Source organism: Astyanax mexicanus, chromosome 20, assembly GCF_023375975.1.
Source record: "Astyanax mexicanus isolate ESR-SI-001 chromosome 20, AstMex3_surface, whole genome shotgun sequence".
NCBI lineage: Eukaryota > Metazoa > Chordata > Actinopteri > Characiformes > Acestrorhamphidae > Astyanax > Astyanax mexicanus.
The window spans coordinates 12,671,694-12,692,349 of NC_064427.1; the positions used below are offsets into that span (position 1 = coordinate 12,671,694).

A 20,656-nucleotide genomic window follows, 5' to 3' on the forward strand; every position below is an offset into this window, starting at 1 on the left:
TGTTTAACAATAAACATCAAAGAGATAAAACATTATGGCATAGAAAACATTTGTTTGCATACTGACCTGTGTTAAATTATAAAGCATTTCCACTAAGCTTTTAAACAAGCACCTAATACTTTCAACTAATACATATTAAACTAAATATGTAAAACGTATATGTAAAACAAGTGATATATTTATCTGTAAAACTGGTGTAGTTATAGAGTAAAATGCCCATCTTTTAACAGATAGTCACACTTGTGCCAGTGAGGTTAGACATAACAACAAGTAATTGTAATAAATATATTTTCTGATCAAACTTTTTAGGCCACTTCTGTAGCTGTGGAATAAAATATTGTTGGTTTAGAGTTACATTTGAGCAAATAAAATCAATTACAATTAATCACAACTAACTGTAAAACTTTGCTTAACGTCAAATCTGAACATATCAGAAAAATCTGGCAAAGTTCAGTCTTATGTTATTTGGGTTAATTTAGGTAAAATCAGGCTTACATGTTGTGCACATGCTCTGCTTCCTCCCAATACTTGTTCTTACTTTACATTTAATTACCAATAAATGCATTGTGCTGGTTATGTATTGGAAAAGAGTGCAGACTACACACACACACACACACACACACACACACACACACACACACACACACACACACACACACACACACACACACACACACACTCCTCCCTGATGGCTACGAAATGCTCTTTCACCTTTATTTTCAGAAGGTGATCCTCCTTCTTTACTGCACAGCTTTGCTGTGGGGATTTCCTCTTTCTGCATTAGCGATTAGCTCTAGTTCTTCAGCAGCTGGATGGAGGAGAGCAGAAGCATGCTGGCCGGGGATCAGCTTTATTACAGACGGGAAAGAGACTGTAGACCGCAGCCCTGAACATCCATCCATTCGCTTCATCTCTACCCATTCCTCCATCCCTCCCCATGCCCCGTTAGCGGATTAGCAGCACCTCTTCTCTCCCAGCATGACTTCGGTGTGGAAGAGACTGCAGCGGGTGGGCAAAAAAGCCACCAAATTTCAGTTCGTGGCTTCATATCAGGAGCTTGTTCTGGAATGTACGAAGAAATGGTGAGTTGGTTTGTATTGTTTTGAGTTCGGGCTGTTTTGGGGAGGTTTCCTGTAGTCGTTTCGCCAGGAAGGGCGTTTTAACTGCCTGAAACTTGGTCTTTAGGTTCGAACTGTCCGTTCCACCTTAAATGGTGAGGCAATAACTGCCTTACCAATAAGGAAAAACGGAAAATAACATACCCCGTGTTTTAGTATCTAGCGTTCCTTTTTATAATTATGAAGTAAATTAAGTAAATGAAGACATGTTAAGGAAGTTAAACATATTTTTAAAATACACAAAGAAACAAACGACGCTTCCGTGTCAATATCAATGACACCAACTCACAATCAGACATGATATTAACGTGAACATCGACTGTATGTGTGTGTTACTGAAAGTCTGAGAATTATAAAAAGAATGCTAAACATTTACTTAAGGTTTACTTGTGAATACTTTCGCCTGACATTAATTGACTGTAAAACAAGGATGCCATATAGTTATTTTGGCTTTTGTTCAATAGCAGTTATTCCAAAATTGTCTGTCATGGTCACATTTGTGGCCAGAGCAACTTAGGAACTAGTAAATATACAGTGAAGAGATTAATAAAAAGCATTAGTCTGTAAATTCCACAGGATACTGTAGCAGACTCTGTGTTTCGGTGGTGTGTGTGTGGAAGGAGGGGGGAGTGCAGATAGTGTGACCAGTGTTTAGGTTAGTAGTATAATCTGTTGCATCACTGCAGGTCTGAGAAGAGCTAAGAACAGAGTGTGTGAGGAAAGTGTTTATCAGTGCCTTTATCTCTCTAATTAAGGATCAAAGTCTGTGTGGATAGGCTCTGTGTGAAGCTGATACAGTCAATTTTTATCTACACTTGGAGTAAATGGCTGCTGTAGTTGCGAGTTAGCTGGTCAAGGTATACACATTCTAAATCTGGACGATTTGTAGTTGTAATTCTGACCAGGAGGACATACTTAGCCATATAACACTATAGCCCTATACCGACAATGTGCTTTATTGTGATTTTATATACAGCTCTGGAAAAAAAATAAGAGTCCACTTGAAATGGACTAATCATATGTTATAATAATCATTTTGTTATGTTACAGCCTTATTCCAAATTGTATTAAATTAATCTCTTTCCTAAAATTCTACACAAAATACCCCATTATGACCATGTGAAAAAAGTTTTCTTGAGAGTTCTGAAAATTTATTAAAATTAAAAAACAAAGAAATCATATTTACATAAGTATTCACAGCCTTTGCTTAATACTTTGTAGAACGACCCCTGGGCAGCAACTACAGCCTCAAGTCTTTTTGAATATGATGCCACAAGCTTGGCACACCCCTCTTTAGGCAGTTTTGCCCATTCTTCTTTGCAGTACCTCTGAAGCTCCATCAGGTTGGATGGGAGACGTCTGTGCACAGCCATTTTCAGATCTCTCCAGAGATGTTCAATCGGACAAAGTCTGGGCTCTGGCTGGGCCACTCCAGGACATTCACAGAGTGGTCCTGAAGCCACTCCTTTGAGATCTTGGCTGTGTGCTTCGGATCGTTGTCCTGCTGAAAAATGAACCCCAGTCTGAGGTCAAGAGCGCTCTGGAGCAGGTTTTCATCCAGGATGTCTCTGTACATTGCTGCATTCATCTGTTCCTCTATCCTGACTAGTCTGCCAGTTCCTGCTGCTGAAAAACATTCCCATAGCATGATGCTGCCACTTCCATGCTTGACTGTAGGGATAGTATTGGCCTCGTGATGAGCAGTGCCTGGTTTTCTCCAAACAAGATGCCTGGCATTCACACCAAAGAGTTCAATCTTTGTCTCATCAGAGCAGAGAATTTTGTTTCTTATGGTCTGAGAGTCCTTCAGGTGCCTTTTGACAAATTCCAGACGGGCTGCCTTGTGCGTTTTACTAAGGAGTGGCTTTCACCTGGCCACTCTGCCATACAGGCCTGATTAGTGGATTGCTGCAAATATGGTTGTCCTTCTGCAAGGTTCTCCTCTCTTCACGGAGGAACGCTGAAGCTCAGACAGAGTGACCATCGGGTTCTTGATCACCTCCCTGACCAAGGCCCTTCTCCCCCGATCGCTCAATTTAGACGACCGGCCAGCTCTAGGAAGAGTCCTGGTGGTTCCAAACTTCTTCCATTTACGAGTGATGGAGGCCACTGTGCTCAATGGGACCTTCAAAGCAGCAGAAAATTTTCTGTATCCTTCCCCAGATTTGTGCCTCGAGACAATTTTACTGTGGGTAGCAAGTGTTTATCTTAGAATGCTGCGTTCTTTTTCCGCCATACATACCGCCCACACAGCACCTTCTTCCAAGATATAGCTCGCTTGTTCAAATGTGCTTTAGCATAGCAGATATTTACTGTAAAGAACAGTAATAATCTGACTCGCTCTAGTGATTTGATCAGCTGCCAGTTTCGGAGAGTTTTGAGTGAACTGGAAAAATCAGCTTTTATCTACAGTGGAGCAGCGAGCTGGAATTCCCTACAGGTATCACTAAAACTCAACTCACTGGTGTTACTAAATAATTTTAAACATTTATTATCTAACCACTTTCAGACAGCCTGTACCTGTTTTACTTTATCTTATTTATTCTTAACTTTTAATTTTTATTTTAGGTCTTCTCTTAGTTCTTTATTTCCTTTTTATTTATTTTATTATATTTTTTAATAGTTTTATATTTTAGTTTATTTTGATTAGTTTCTTCTTCTTCTTCTTCTTCTTCTTCTTCTTCTTCTTATTATTATTATTATTATTAATTTTTATTATTTTTTTATTCTTTTATTTATTTGTATTTTTATTGTATCATGCAAAAAATTAGTTTTAGCTTAATTGTACATTATTAATCTAAACATCTTTTGATCTTAATTTCTTAATTAAACCAAGTTTTAGTATTATTTTTATTATAATTAATGTTTTATTATTATTATATTTTTATCTATTTTTTATATTTTATTTAGTGTTATTTTTTAATTATTAAATGTTATTATTATTTTTCTTGTCATGTCAATCCCTGTATTTGTAAATGCTTGGCTACATTAAAAATGAGGGTTGCCCTCAATTTAATTCCGATTTAAAATAAAGGTTGATTGATTAATTGATACTTTAAGCGACTCTGTTTGTGGCATGTGAGCAGAAAAGGCTTCTTCTGCATTACTCTCCCATACAGTCTCTCCTTGTGAAAATAAATAGTTGAACAATGCACAGTGACTCCATCTGCAGCATGGTGATGATGTAGGTGTTTGGAGCTGATCTGTGAATGGTGAGACTGTTCTCACCATTCTTCTCCTCTGCTTATCTTAGATTTTTCTTGGTCTTTTCTTCAGTCTTAACTAGAACTGTGTCTGTGGTTCTTTCATTTCCTCACTGTGTTCCTCACAGTGAAAACTGGCTGCTGAAATCTCTGAGGTAGCTTATTATATCCTTCACCTAAACTATGGTGTTAAAAAAATCCTTGTTTTCAGGTTATTTGAGAGTTTGGTTTAAGGCTCCCATGTTGCCACTATTCAGAGAAGATGCAAAGAGGAGCAAATAAATTGTTGCAATTGGTCACCTTAACCCTTTTTCATTTTAATTTACCTCAGTGTGTATGTCAAAGGTCAATAAACTTACCAATCTAATTATGCACACCGTTATTACACACTTTCTGTAAATCCTATAAACTTAATTTCACTTCTCAAATATCACTGTGTTCATCTGCTATATGATGTATTTAACTGAAATTTCTGATCCAAACAACCAATGATTTATCAAGGAAAATATTGAAAATATCAGGGTTACCCAAACTTTTTTATACTATATGTATCAGATGCAATAATCATGTTAACGATAATATTTCAGATAATCTGTTTTTTAGGACAGCATTGATAAATACTGGGTCACACCATGCTGGCAGTTATTTTTAATTCTCTCTCCTTTAAAGTCGTCAGCTTTGCTAAGTTTAGCTATTTAGTGTTACTCAATGTAACCTGAGTTTGTGCTTACTGATAGGAGCAGCATCACACATTTTACTAACACACGTTCACTCATATGTACCCTAATCAGAAATGTGTCTCTGAAACAGCTGCATGTTTCTGTACACCAAGCCTCGCGTTAAAAACAAACCTGGTCACAAGACCAGGCCCAGTTTCCTCCAATTCTTACTCTATACACCAGTTTCACAACCACAGCCGGCAGCACATTTACTCACACACAATCACACACGCTAAAAACAAGGAGCATTAAAATCCAACAGAACCCTGGAACAACTCCTATTTGTTTTAATAGGAAAAAAGCTGATATTTGTCTGTGATCTGCAGCTCCTTCCTGTGTATGAGAAGAGTATCTGTGAGTAAAGCACAATGTTAAGAAGACATTTTTTCCATTGTCTGTGGCTTTTTTTTTTTTTTATAATTTTATTTCTAATTTTAACAATTTTTCCCCCAATGTACACGGCCAATTACCCAACCCACTCATTAGGACTCCCCCTATTACTAATGATGCCATTACACACCAGGAGGGTGAAGACTAGCACATGCTTCCTCTGATACATGTGAAGTCAGCCACCGCTTCTTTTCGAGCTGCTGCTGATGCAGCTTGGTTGCAAAGCTGCATGAGCGGGGGTTCAAACATTGTCTGTGGCTTGACGTATTATTAAATAACATTATTTTTGAGTTATGTTTTTATTAAGGATGTCATAAGAATTTATGGTAAAAAATTAGAAGTGATGAAAGTCAGAAAAATAAAACTGGTGGGAAATTAACAGTGATTACAGTTTTTTACAGTCGCTAACATGTTTTGTCCAATCTGAAGTCACATTTTCAAAACTAAATACGCTTAAAACAACATCTGTCTGTTGTGGACCATACTGTTCATACAATTCATGCTGCTATCACACAATATACATTCAATTAACATGTTTTAAACATGCTTCCAATTTATTAACAAACAAGATTCCCCACTTACACAATTCTGGAGCTTTCTTATCTAATTTACAATTGTTTGAATACAGCATGCCAAAATTAACTACCTCATGTTCCAAACCTTAAATACAGTATATAACTACTGCTTCTGCAACAATAGCAGGTGTAAAGCTATTATAACTAATACAATTTAGAATTTACGGATTATTATTAATAAATAAGAAACTGTTAAGAAAACCACAGCTGGTTCTGGATCTTAGCATTAGACTTAACCAGGTGCTCTCAGTGACATAAAAAAGAGATCTGTTTGGACAGAGTGTTGCCAGTGTAGCACCTAGAGAGAGAGGAAAAAAATATATATGTCTGGTTGGGGGTAAAGTAATAGTTAGTCCAGGAAAAGGTTTAGTTAAACAAGGACAAGAGAAAGGAAGAGTTGGGTCAGGATAAAGAAGAGGAACAAAAGTGTGAAAAGTATCTCTATTTGTTACTCTGTAGGTAGAAGTTTAGATACTAGGGTTTTAAATAGTATTAACTGAAGTATCAACTTTTACTCAAGCAAAATTTTAAAACTACTGGTTTTAAAACTACAAAGTATAAAAGTAAAAGTAATAGAAAGGAAAAGCTTAGGCTGCACTACACGGTCCTATAGTGCATAGGTAACCAACATTTCTACTTCTAAGTAACATATTTGTTTTTTGTTATTTGACACCTCTGAAAAGAAAGGTTTTTCCATGATAAGAGAGAGGGAGAGGAGTCAGAATGTTTGATATTTAAATAAAAGTAAGGATTATTTTTGTATTTGTGCACATATGGAACTAAGGCTAATGACATTTAAAATAACATTTTTGTAGAGTTTGGCAACAATTTCATGAGTGACTTCCACAGACTATTTTTGTGTACACTATAGTGCGATATGATAAATATTACTTGTAGACAAAATGTTGCACATATTTGAAACTCACATACATTTTTTTTAAAGAAAAATGTATAAAAAAAAATGTGATGCTGTTTCTGTAATGTCAATGTTTCTGTAATGGAGCTTTTATTATTTTGACAGTGGTTGCACAGTGATTGATTATATGTAGCTCTGGAACTGAGAACATGCGTTAGTGTTTTGAAAGAATTAGTTGATGTGGATCCAGGTTTTTGTGTTGTGAAAACAAAATGTGCTTTCACGCAGGAAATCAACTATTCAGTTTATTGTATGAGGTGAGTGTGCTGCTGTGTTTAGAGTTAGAAAAAGTGTCTGAAGTATTGGTAAACACTTCTTAGCAGTTGTAAAAAATTGGAATATCAACAACAGATTGAAACAACAACAAAGATAAATTAATATGTCCGAGTAACATTACAATAGTTTCTTTAGAGCAATTGGTTTGTATATAGACTAAATTTGAATAATGATACGTTTTCTAATGTTTTACAGGCAGCCAGACAAACTGAGGGTTGTGTGGACAAGAAGAAACAGACGCATCTGTTCAAAGGTAAAGTGTAACCCATTGCAATGGTTCTGACTAATTTTAATGATCTTAATGGTCTTAATTTCAGATCCACTGTTTTATTTATTTACATTACATCTATAAAGACATGTAACCCAAATTCCAACATTTTTTTTAATACAGTGATGCTTGACATTTTGTGAACCCTTTAAATTGTTCAATATTTCTGAACAAATATGACCCAAAACAACATCAGATTTATTCACATTTTCAAAACTCTAAATACCAACATCTGTCTGTTGGGGACAATACTATTGATGCAGTTCATGTTGCTATTATGCAATATGCATTCGCTTAGCAAATGAAATGAATCTTCTATTATAATTGTAGTAAAAAATATTTTTGTAAAGTATAGTTAACCAATATTTCTACTTAAGGAAATAGTTTGTTCTTTGTTACTTCAGTTCTCTGGAAAAGACTAGTTGCGCCAGGATAAGAGAGAGAGAGGAGTAACAACTAGTGATGGTGTTTAAAGAAGAGGAAGGGTTGTTTTTGTATTTGTGTATTTTAATTTGTAGACAACATATTACACACATTTGACACTTAAGTACATTTTTTATAAAAAGTTTTAAAGAAAACAAGTGATGCCCTTTCTGTAAAGTCACTAGTTTTTAGTATTTGGAAAGTGGTTGCACTGTATGTAAAAAGTATCTAAAGTACTGGTAAATACATCTTAGCAGTTGAAAAAAGCATGATTCTGGTATGACCTTTTCAGTAATAACAGCAATTAAACATTTTTTTTGTACTTTTTTGTATAGCACTTTTTACAACTGGTGTTGGCACAAAGCAGCTTTACAGAAACGTGATCACAGGACAAAGAGTCAGGCAAAAGATTAAACAGAAAATACAGAAAACAGAACCCCCAGTGAGCGCGGAGGCAAGAAAAACTCCCTCAGAGCTGCAGGAGGAGGAAGAAACCTTGGGAGGACCAAGGCTCACATTTAAGGGGGGACCATCCTACCACTGGTCAAACGGCTTTTAAATTAATTTAAAAAAGTATTTATACATCCACATATATATTCAGGAGTATAGCAGCGCCACTACTGGAAGAAGTTAGAGTTCATGTAAGCTTGGATGTAATCAGTAGTGGAGAATAAGATGGACGATGAGCAGCTGATCTGTGGTGGGTGATGGAGAAGAGCTGACTTCAGAAACTTCCATTAGTCTGGCCGGACAGGAGCCACGAGAGCCTGAGGGTCCAACATCCATCAGTATCGGGTCAGACAGGTGGGCAGTCAGTAACTCAGAGGAAGGCAGAGAGATGGAATTAGTTTTAACTGGATTTATGTAAAACGGAGAATATAAAACATTATCAGAGTGTGGCTAATGACTCCAGAATAAAATCAGAATAAAACAGCCTAACTAATAGGGGGAGAGCCAGAAGGTAACATAGTCACAGAGGCTCCCTGAAACACAGGCATCCATCGACCATGATCAGTCCTGCAGCTTTAACTCTGGGATGTTGGTGGGTTTCCTCACATTAACTGCTTGCTTCAGGTCCTGCCACAACATTTTCACTGGATCAAGGACAGGACTTTCAAAAACATTAACTTTATTCTTCTTGAACCACTCTTTGGTAGAATGACTTGTGTGCTTAGGGTTGTTGTCTGCTATATAACTGACCTTATCAGATATTCTTTAGAATTTCTCTGATATAATTCAGAATTTATTGTTCCATAAATGAAGGCAAGCCGTCCTGGCCCAGATGCAGCAAACAGGCCCAAACCATGATACTACCACCACCATGCTCCACAAATGAAACAATGGTCTTATGCTAAAATGCAGCCTTTTCCTTTTTCCAAAACAGAAATGTTCTTTTTGAAGAGCAGTGTCTCCTTGCAACCCTGCCATGCACACCATTGTTGTTCACTGTTCTCCTAATGGGCTTATGAACATTAATACTAGCTTATGTGAGAAAGGCCATCAGTTGCTAAGAAGTTACCCTGGGTTCATTTGTGACCTCTGTGAAAGTGGTTAATTACTCAGCAAAGACTAAGGGAAACACAGCAGTATTTATACAAGGGAAACCAGTAAAGAATAATTACGTTTTATAATGTATTTATTTATGCCATTAAGTAATCTAAAATATCTGTAACAATCTGTATTTATTTACAGTAAATATGCTGTAATTGTTCTCCACAGCAATTCTTTTGCCTTTAATGCTTAACTATTGCATTTATTGAGGGAAAAAATATCCAAACCAATTTTGCTGGCTCATTTCAGCCAACCTCAAGTGCATAAACAGCTATAGAGCATTTTCCCTGCTTAAGGTTAAGCAGTAACTCTTCGCTGGATAGACCATAGCGGGTATGAACAAAAAACCTCACGAAAAATATTTAAAAAATCAGGGAAGGTTTTACCGTAGAGTAAAAGCAGAGAGTAAAAAAAGCATTTTTTAAATAATTATTATTGCATTTATTGAGGGAAAAATAAATATGTGATGCAATGTTGATTTTCCCACCTATAAAGAATGGAGAGGTCTATAAATTTTATTGAACACACATGTTAACTGTAAGAGACACAATCTAAAAAAAAATAACATTGTAAAATTGTGTAATGCATTATATATAGGGCCATGAAAAACAATTGCCCCCCACATGTTTCTTTTTTTTAAGTTTTTAAGTGGCCTGTTTAATATCATGCCACATCATCTAAATCAAATGTTGACTTGGCCACTCCAAAAGCTTCAGATCATTTTTTTTTTACCTGTCTCTAGTCGATGACAACTTATTGCACAACTTAAGAGGTTCTGGCATGTAGAGTGGGACCTAATAAAGTATGATGTTGTGAGAAGGTAAATTCTTTAATGTGTAACTCTTATGGAGCGTGTTGCAGACTTGAAATGCAAAAAAGGTACACTACTACTGCCAACATTAAAGTTCATGCTTAATATTGAAACGTTAGAATATGTATTTTTACACAAATAACTCATTTTACCAAGTTGGCTGAACTACTCCTGTAATGCACTCTTTTTACAGAGCCTTGTTACATCTTTTCATTTTATTTAGCGATGTAAACACACAGCATCACTACTACAAGATACTATATCAAAAGTGAGATATTACAATAACATGAGTTTTGCCATTTGTTTGTGTTGTCTCCCTCCTAGAATTCTAAAGATGTCCTATGATTTGAACTTGTGATGTTTCATGATAAATCACATAATGCTTGTTGTGATTAATATTTTCAGTTGGGATGCCCTATGAATACTGCTGCCACCCGTAACTCACCAACAGTGTGGACTTTTGCAAAACAGATCTACTTTTCCTTTGGGTATTTAGTTATGTTTTATATAATGGTTGATGGCCTGGTCACAGTGTTGTAGGCTATAAGAGCAAGTTGCTATTTCCTTTATGTCACGCAGGCAGTGTTGGGAAGTAACGGATTACATGTAACGGCGTTACGTAATCAGATTACAAATTATAAGTAACTGTAATCCGTTACAGTTACTGCTGCAGTAAGTGGTAATCAGATTACAGTTACTCTGCTAAAATAAAAGGGTTACATTGCGGTACTTTCCTATTTTTGCTCTTCCAATCCAACACTGACAAAACGCAAATAACATTTTGCGGTGAATACGCTCTGATATGACAGGGAACTCTCTGTCCCTCCTCCCGTCTCGCTGCACACACACACAGGGAGGAGGGGCAGCGGCTCACAGCGGCTCCGCACACACAACGAGACGAAATTAACTGACATTTTGGTCAACGAATAAAAACGAGACGAAAATGTTTGGCAGGGACGAAATCCAATCAGAACTGATTTAGGTCTGTGAAAGGTAGGGACCAGTTAGGAAGAGATCCAATCACTGGTACTTTAGCGAAGGTGGAGTACCCGCCTCTCCTGCAGCAGCGCCGCGCGGAATTAAACTGTCGATACGGAGCTCGACTGGAAGTTAACTCGACAGAGTTCAGCAGGGAGAGAGAGAGAGGGGAGAGGCGATATATTTCTCTTTTGACGTCGCGAAAAACAAGATAACGTGTAAACCGCGTGGAGCGACTCCATTACCGGTAAAAACACCACTAATCTTTCAGCTTCTGCAGACCAGAGTCACACAGATCTCCATGCAGAGATCAGCGTTTTAATACTGATGTTATTTCATGAGCTGATGTGTTTAACTCAGCAGTGCACTAAAACACAGAACTGATACAGAACCCTAACTCATTAAGATCAGATCATCTGTTTAGTCTCACAGTGGGAAAGATATAGCTAGTGTTAAATCAGCAGCAGGTCAGAAAGGAACTCAATAATATAACGAAAATAAAACAATAAAATAAGTGAATCTATGAACCCAAAAGTCTGTGTAAAGTTCCTTACAGCACTTTCTCATAAGTTTCTCACTTTAACTCATGAAGTCTCTCAGTACATCCTGAGAGCATCTCTACAGCACAGTGTGTGAATGTGTGTTCATTTATAGACTGTAGCTCCAGTAGGTGTGCTGGGTTAGTGCTGGAGATAAAACTAGATCCTTTAAAAGTTTTTGCATCTACAGCTCTGTTCAAACTATAATTTAACTATTCAGATGTTTTATGACCTGATTTCTAGAGCAAAATTTTAAATGTAAAATATGTATAGTCACACACCTACAATAATAATAATATACATTAAATCATATATAAATATATTTCACTTTCAAACATTAACAATATTACTCAAGTGGTTATTAAACGTTTCATTTTGTATACATGTAGAGTTAATAATTCAAGGGAACTGATGAAAAAGCATTTACATTTACACCCTTTACATTTTAGTCAACTAAATTTACTGTAATTTTAGTCGACTATATTCTTATGACATTAAGTCGACTAAAACTAAAAACATTTCAGATGACTAAATTGTGACTAAAACTAAATACTATTTTCGTCACAAGACTATGACTAAGACTAAATCACAATTTGTTGTCAAAATTACACTGGAGGCAAACCTGCAAATAGATAGCTTACGGTTGTTGTTACATTGTTTGGTTTTAAATGGTTTTATCATCAATTTATAGAAGTGTGTGACAAATGCACAGTAAACATAACATCACATTATAAGTTATTTTTTTTATGTTTTAAATGTTTTTTTTTTATGTGGAAGTGCTGAGTTTACCTCTAATTCCTAATTTAGGTAGTATTTTACAGTACAATATAATATTCCTTATCCAGCGAACTTTCATCCTTATGACCTCACTCACGACGTCACGGGACTATTCGGCCAACCAGGTGCTGTAACCAGGAAAAACAAGGAACTTGGGACATGAATGGGGGGAGAGACGGGACGAGCCGGCATGGTTCGAGCGTTTGGGATTTAACCACTTAAGAAACGTTTTTTGGAGTTTTCTAGGCGTGCACGCTGTATTTTTAATCTTTTTGGTCAGTTTTTTGCCCCAAGGCGGTAGGATTTAATCTTCAGTGCTGCAGAACTTCTTTTGGGACTTTCTTCCCTGCGCGTTCAACTTTGCTTGCGGATCTGGTGAGCTAAGGGTAACAAGAGACCGCCGCGTCTCTCTCGCGCTGTAAACCCAGGACTTCTCTCTCGCTCTCTCTCTCTCTCTCGTCCGGAATAAGGGATTATGGACATTTGTGACTGTGGGACAATTTAGTAGCTTAGTCCAGTCACTCCCTCTACCTCTCTCTCTCTTGCCTCTCTCGTCCACGCGCACACACACACACTTTTTGTATGGATATATAATGTTTGATGCTGAGATCGCCGTATCTCGGGTTTATTTGGTGGAGTGGGTGGGGGGGGGTTGTGATTAGGCCTGTGCTATGGGGGGTTTTGGTTGTGTAAATAGGGTGTAGTCTTTTTGTGGATAACTCAGTCCAACATTTATTAAATCTTGCTGCACTGCACTCTGATTGTGGTTGGCTCAGTGTAATATTTATTAGACCTCCTCGACCTTAGAAGGTGAGATGTGGCGGTGGGTAGTGAGTTTCTTTTTATTTAAGGTTCATACCTAAAGAAATTCTATAATTAATATTAATATACCCATACTGTTCGTTACAAGTGTTTTATAAAATTGTTTGATGAAATGGTTTCATAAGTATTTTTATAGAGTGATTGAAAAGGCTGTTTTATTTGTTTATCTATTTGTTACATTCATTCAGGCTTAAAAAAATGACAATATTTAAAGTAATCCAAAGTAATCGGATTACGTTACTCACTTGAAGTAATGTAACTGATTACGTTACAAATTACATTTTGAGTGATGTAATCAGTAATCTGTAAGGGATTACATTTTAAAAGTAACCTTCCCAACACTGCACGCAGGCCAGACGAGAAGTAGACATACGCAGATACTTAACATGTTTATTTACAAAGTGGTTAAATTTTCAGGAGTTACGTAGGACAGGCTTGGTGAACACAATAAGGGCAGAAAGAATATAAAAACATACATGAGTGAACAGGCAAGGAGTTAAAAAACAGAATATCTAATAATAAGTTAGAAGGGCAAGGCAAAAGGAGAAGTCAAAAATACAAAATAAGGTTGGTAACAAAAAAAACACAAACAATACAGTGCTAGGCAAAAACAGTGGTTAAAATGCAAAACTGGTCTGTAACAAAGAAGCAAAATCACTAAATAAATGCAGGTTTAAAGAGCTAGGCATTTAGGTTCATTACTCATCAAAGACTAAGGGAAACACAGCAGTATTTATACAAGGTAAACCAGTAAAGAATAATTACGTATTATAATGTATTTATTTATGCCATTAAGTAATCTAAAATATCTGTACCAATCTGTATTTATTTACAGTAAATATGCTGTAATTGTTCTCCACAGTGAATTACTGTAATTTCACAATCATTGGGATATTTTCTGCATTTAACTCTTAACTATTGCATTTATTGAGGGGAAAAATATCCAAACCAATTTTGCTGGCTCATTTCAGCCACTGCTAGCTGCTATAGTGTGGACCTCAAGTGCATAAACAGCTACAGAGTATTTTCCCTGCCTAAGGTTAAGCAGTAACTCTTCGCTGGATAGACCATAGCAGGTATGATCAAAAACCTAATTTATTGAGGAAAAAAAGTTATCCAAACCAATTTAGCTTTTTGTAAAAAAAATGATTTTGGAGTGGCCTAGTCAAAATCAGTTTGAAATGCTATTGATCTTACAGGCCATTCATGCCTGAAAACTCTCCAATGTGTCTGAATTAAATCAATTTTGCAAAGAAGAGTGGACCAAAATTCCTTAATAGAGATGTGAAAGACTTATTGCCAGTTATCAGTAAAGCTTGATTGCAGTTGTTTCCACCAAGGGTGTCACAACCAAGTTATTATGTTTAGGGGGCAAACTCTTTTTCACACAGGGCTAGATTGGTTTAGATATTTTTTTTCTTTAATAAATAAACTTATTGTTTAAAGCAGATGAACACATTGATATTAGACAAGTGAAATTAAGTTTATAGGATTTACAGAAAGTATGCATTACCCGTTATCAACATTAAGCAGATGTGTAAATTTGGGCACCCTTGTAGTTTTATTAATTTGAATACTTTTAGCACTAATTATTGGAACACAAAATTTGTTTGGTGAGCTTACTGAGCCTTGACCTACACACTATGGTGAATCCAATTATGAGAATGTTTTAAAGTGGCCAATTGCAAGTTTTTTTTCCTTTTTGGTATCTCAGAGATTTCAGCTGTCAGTTCCCACTGTGAGGGAAATAGTAAGGCTGGATTTATCTCCCCTCAAACATACAAGTATATACTTAAATAAGTACTTTAATTGACATCACTAATATAAATATAATTGCATTTTACATTTATTACATTAATCCTTATTTGTATTAAAATAAAAAATCCTGAACTGAAGTCAACAACATGATGTTTTTGAGTGGAGAAGAGTGAGACTGCACCATCGGTTGAACGATATGCAAACTGGTCCAGGGAGGGGGGGGGGGAGACCTGATGTGGTGCATAACTAACCATGGAAGCACTTCTTGAGGACGGTTGTGTGCACAACTGGACGGTAGTCATTAAAAAAGGATTGCAACGCCTTTTTTGGGGCAGGGATTATGTCGTTGGCTTTGAAATATGTGGGAACCACAGCCTGACTCAGAGAGGTGTTATAAATATCTGTATAAACCTCTGCGAGTTCCCAGACACAGTCCTTCAGAATACGATCAAGAATCAGGAATGTTTAAAGGTGAATGTGCCAAATAATGCTGTGCAGAATGTAATAATATCATAATAAATATCATCATTAAAGTGTTGAATATCCAGTTAAAAGCTGTGTGTGTAAAGATTGTTTTGCTCTAGAACAGGGATTTTTGCACCAAACCCGCCTTGTTCACATATTAACCAGAATATTACCTGGAGGTATGTACTGGAGCAATATGTACTGTATTGGATTTTTTGAATGATGTGTGTGTGTTTGTGTGCCCTAGCTGCATGGTTGGCAGCCGGGGATTAAAAACCCATACAGAGGGATGGTTGTGTGGCCGGTGCCCGAAAATGTGGACATCACAGTTACAATCTTTAAGGTAGGGCAGCTTCACTGTGAACACATGCACAAGAGAAACAAACACAGCTCATCTATGCAATGTTTACATTTGCACATCATTTTGCTGCAGTGCTCAAGAAAGTATGATATGTTTATTATGAAATGTGAATATTTTTTGTTAGTTTTTCATAATTCTTCTGTTTATAATGTGTCTCATATACTGTCTGAAGTATAAGTCTTTCATTAAATTAAAGTAATTCAATTAATGTGATGTTTGTTTGTAAGGATCCTCATGCAGATGAATTTGAAGACAAGGACTGGACTTTTATTATTGAAAATGTGAGTAGAATTTTTTCAGTTGTATGTTTAGTTATAACACCTCTCAAAGCAACTACTAATTATGTTTAAATAAAGACCAAATGTCTATATGTGAAAAAGATACAGGTGTTGGATTGTCCAAATCTTTTCACTTAACTATTCATCAGCTGTTAAGCTGTAGATTAAACCGAACAAGCTTCATGTTTTGTGGTTGTGTGTCTGTAGGAGACAGCAAAGGGTCACCGGAAGGTTCTAGCATCAGTGGATGTGAACCTGAAGAAGTTTGTGAGTGCGACAGTGACACAGACAGACCTGAGCCTGAGGATGAAGCCTCTGTCGGTTAAAGTGGTAGAGGCCACGCTCAAACTCTCACTGTCCTGCGTCTTCCTCAAAGAGGGAAAAGCTACGTGAGTGTCTTACTACGACTACACCAGAACCAGCCAGAACATATGCCACACTAACTCTCTGAACAGCGTGGTCTAGGTCTAGGGGGCATTGTGCAGTCTGCAAAAACCTAAACCGCATTCTAGAACATACAAAACTCACAGTTCAACCAAAAACCCCCAGTACAACCTAAGTACAACCCCCCAACCCCCCACCCCCCAGTACAATCAGTATTTGTCCTAGTACAAACAAAAGCCCTCAGTCTTATCCCGAAGCCCCCCCAATAGGACCTAATAAAACCTCTCCTACTACAACCTAAACCATTCCCAGTACAGCCAAAACTTCTCCCAGTACAAAGGAGAGCTATTGGTCACAACCCAAAGGCTTGTCAATACAACCAAAACTTCTCCCAGTACAAACAAAAGCCCTCCCACTACATCCAAAACCACTCCCAATACAACCAAACCTTCTCCCAGTACAAACAAAAGCCCTCCCACTACATCCAAAACCACTCCCAATACAACCAAACCTTCTCCCAGTACAAACAAAAGCCCTCCCACTACATCCAAAACCACTCCCAATACAACCAAAACTTTTCCCAGTACAAGCAAAAGCCCTCCCACTACATCCAAAACCACTCCCAATACAACCAAAACTTCTCCCAGTACAAACAAAAGCCCTCCCACTACATCCAAAACCACTCCCAATACAACCAAAACTTCTCCCAGTACAAGCAAAAGCCCTCCCACTACATCCGAAACCACTCCCAATACAACCAAAACTTCTCCCAGTACAAACAAAAGCCCTCCCACTACATCCGAAACCACTCCCAATACAACCAAAACTTCTCCCAGTACAAACAAAAGCCCTCCCACTACATCCAAAACCACTCCCAATACAACCAAAACTTTTCCCAGTACAAACAAAAGCCCTCCCACTACATCCGAAACCACTCCCAATACAACCAGTACAAGCAAAAGCCTCTGTTTACGACCCGAATACTTCTCCCCCTACAACCTAAACCATTCCCAGTACAACCAAGATCTTTACCAGTACAACCTTACCCTCCCAGTACAATCAGAACTGTTGCTTGTATAATGGAACTCCTGTCTTTTCTGCATAATGGGAAGCTGATCTTCATATTTAAAAGACTTAGGACCCCAACAACCAAACATACTAGCAGTGTCTATAAACAGATGTTTGCATGTGGAAAAAAATAGCAACCATTTGGAAAAGTCAGGTAAAAATACACAGTGGAGCACAATTACAGTTCTCCTGGTTCAACACTGAACAATCAATACAATACAGACTACATAAAATGCATACCTGCAAACATTAATAGGCAAAATAAAAACTACAAAGAAACCGATAAATAGAATTGAAATTAGAGTAACCAGATAAGACAGTGCAATTCAACATAGCACCCATGAGCTGATGAGGATAAGGTGACGAGGTGTCTGGTATTCATCACATATTGATATATGCTGTCAAGAGTGTCTGTGTGTGAGTGCAGGATATGTGTGTATGACAGGTTTTAGTTCAGTCTTGGTGTGTCGTGCATGGGGTTGTCCACAATGCAGGTAGCAGCATGTGAACAGCACAGTACAATACTGACATATTACATTCAAAATGTTCAAGGTAAAAATAAGGTGCAGAGATGTGGAACATGCTATGTCAGCTTATAACATAAATGAACAAAGCAGTTACTGAGGTAGAGAAAATACAGTACTTTGGCTGAATACAGTGTTATAAAAGCAAATGGGTACACTGGACTGGAAGCTTCAATAGAGTAGAGTTGCACGGTGTACCGAAGGTTCGATTCTTTTTCGATACTACGTCATCACAAACGATTCGGTTCTTTAGCGTTCGATGCTTTCGATACTATATAGCCCAGTCACTAGCTTCAAATGAGTCAAAATAGTAGGCGCGATTTGATTCAGTTCATAAGAAAACTGATTCACACCGCAGCAGTCGGTGTGGCAGGATTCAGATAAACTTAGTGTTCTGAACAAATGAATCGATTCACGTGTGAATCGATTCATTTGACTCGCTTGAGCGACACACGCACGCGCAAGCCAGCAGAGCAGCAGCGAGAGAGAGCAGCTGCGAGTGTAGAATGGCGACGTCTAAAATAACAGATGTCTCTCGTCCGCGACTTGTGGACAAAACGGGCGCGAGGAGTGAAGTGTGGGCAAATTTTGCTTACATCGCTGATGAAGAAGGGAATCCGACCAACACCACAAACCCAGTTTATAAACGGTGTTATAAGTCTATCCAGTGCAGAGGAGGGAACACCAGCAACCTGGCTACGCATTTAGCAGACAAGCACCCTGATCTCTACAAAGAGCTGAGAAGTCGACAGGTTAGTGGAGTTAGTCAAGATACACTCTGTCTGTAGCGTTACTAAGATTTACTAGCCCTGGCCCGCCGGCGGGCCAGAAATTTATAATATTTAATATCTGGCTGTGTTTATGAATAGTTATAGGTTCAATATAGACACCCAATATGCCATTTTAAAGCTTAGAATCTCGGCTTTTTCAGCCCATTTAGCTGGATCTCCTTTCAGAAAATAAACATTTAGGGCGAAATATGCCTTGCTTCTGAAAATATGAAATCATAATTTTCATATTTCCGTTTCTCGTACGTCCATATTTGATCGAATGCGGACATGTTATACACCATTCGAACCGTCTGTCTCTCCGGATTCGCTCCGTTTTACTGTAGGGTGTACGGTTCCTGAATTAGAGCTGAAAGAGCGCGTCACAGCGCGTGTTCAGAGTTAAAAGCTGCTTGTTTTTCGCTGCAGGGTTACCTCAGGTCACTCCCTCCACCCCCTCAACCCCCACCAGCGGCTCCCCCACGCTCTTACCTTCAAAACCAGACTTAAGAGAATCCATCAATCCAGTCTCCTGCAATCCCCAATTATATACAAACAGCGCATGAAATAAACTGAGGCAGAAAAAAAAATAATATCCACTTTATCTCCTTATTAAAAGCGTAATTTTCGAGGCTGCATGTGATAACGCACGTGTGGTTAATCTGCAGTCCAAGGAGAACAAGGTTGACAGAAGACCATGTGGACACACTTGTTTTCCTGGCTAAGAACCTTAAACAGGCAAAGAAACTTCCCACAGTGTAGTTTCAGAAAAGAAGAGGTTTTAGTTTTTAGGAAGTGTTTAGATAATTATGTTATAGTTAAGGTCATAATAACGAAACTTGTTTTTTGTTCAAATGTTTCATTTTAGAATAAAAACGTTTGCACCGATTGTTCAGTGTTCAATACAGTCCAATCAAAAATAAACATTTTATGTTCAGATATTTTTATTGTTTTTTTTTCTTCCAAGTATCGTTTTGGTATCGAGAATCGTGATACTACAGTTGGTATCGGTATCGAAGTCAAAATTTTGGTATCGTGACAACCCTACAATAGAGTGAGTGTGACTGTGTCTGTGTGTGAGTGCATACACTCAGTTGCTGTGCTTCTGCTTCTGAATCATCACTTTTGATGTCGCCTAGCAACCATTTAGCAACAACATAGCAAACACAAGTATTTTATTATTGTGTGTTTGTGTTTCTGTAGTGATGAAGACATGCAGAGTGTGGCCAGTCTGATGAGCGTGAAGCCACTGGATATTGGAAACTTGGATGATTTTAATGAAAGTGATGAGGATGAGGATAAACAATCCAGTACAGCAGCCATCACAGGTGTACACACACGCACACACACACGCACAAATATATCAGTGTTTCTCAATCCGGGTCCTGCCATTTTTTTCTCTGCTAATCTTCTCACCTTTCATGCTGCTCTCTCAGTAAACTACATTACACTTATGTGTGACTGCATCTTATCACAGTGCTTTTCCATATTAACCTATAGACCATCTTGTTTATTTTATTCATTCATTCAACATTTATTTTATCCTTTTCTCTTGTGATCGTCCTGGTCAGCTTCCTCTGGTTCTGACCAGTCAGCATGTAGCATGGAGAAAAGGCCCTCAATAAAGAGTTCATCAGCTACAGGTACTCACATACATGGGCGTGGTAGTGGGGGGAAAAGTGGAC

The 20,656-nt window shown here is 37.6% G+C and overlaps 1 protein-coding gene across 15 annotated transcripts in view; it reads left to right on the forward strand.

Annotated features, from left to right (window-relative positions):
- The first annotated feature begins 666 nt into the window (after positions 1–666).
- ehbp1l1b (EH domain binding protein 1-like 1b) overlaps positions 667–20,656 on the forward strand; it is a 45,007-nt gene continuing 25,017 nt past the window's right edge. For 7 of the 15 annotated variants that reach the window (XM_022666752.2, XM_022666753.2, XM_022666757.2 and 4 more), the window contains exons 1-7: positions 669–1,082; positions 7,393–7,450; positions 15,837–15,932; positions 16,178–16,231; positions 16,436–16,617; positions 20,175–20,299; positions 20,543–20,614. In XM_022666752.2, the coding sequence (XP_022522473.2) occupies positions 979–1,082; positions 7,393–7,450; positions 15,837–15,932; positions 16,178–16,231; positions 16,436–16,617; positions 20,175–20,299; positions 20,543–20,614 (691 nt within the window). In that variant the 5' untranslated portion in view covers positions 669–978. Of the gene's footprint in view, positions 1,083–7,392; positions 7,451–15,836; positions 15,933–16,177; positions 16,232–16,435; positions 16,618–20,174; positions 20,300–20,542; positions 20,615–20,656 lie in introns of all 15 variants that reach the window. The other 8 variants (XM_022666765.2, XM_022666761.2, XM_022666766.2 and 5 more) reach the window with 3 other exon arrangements.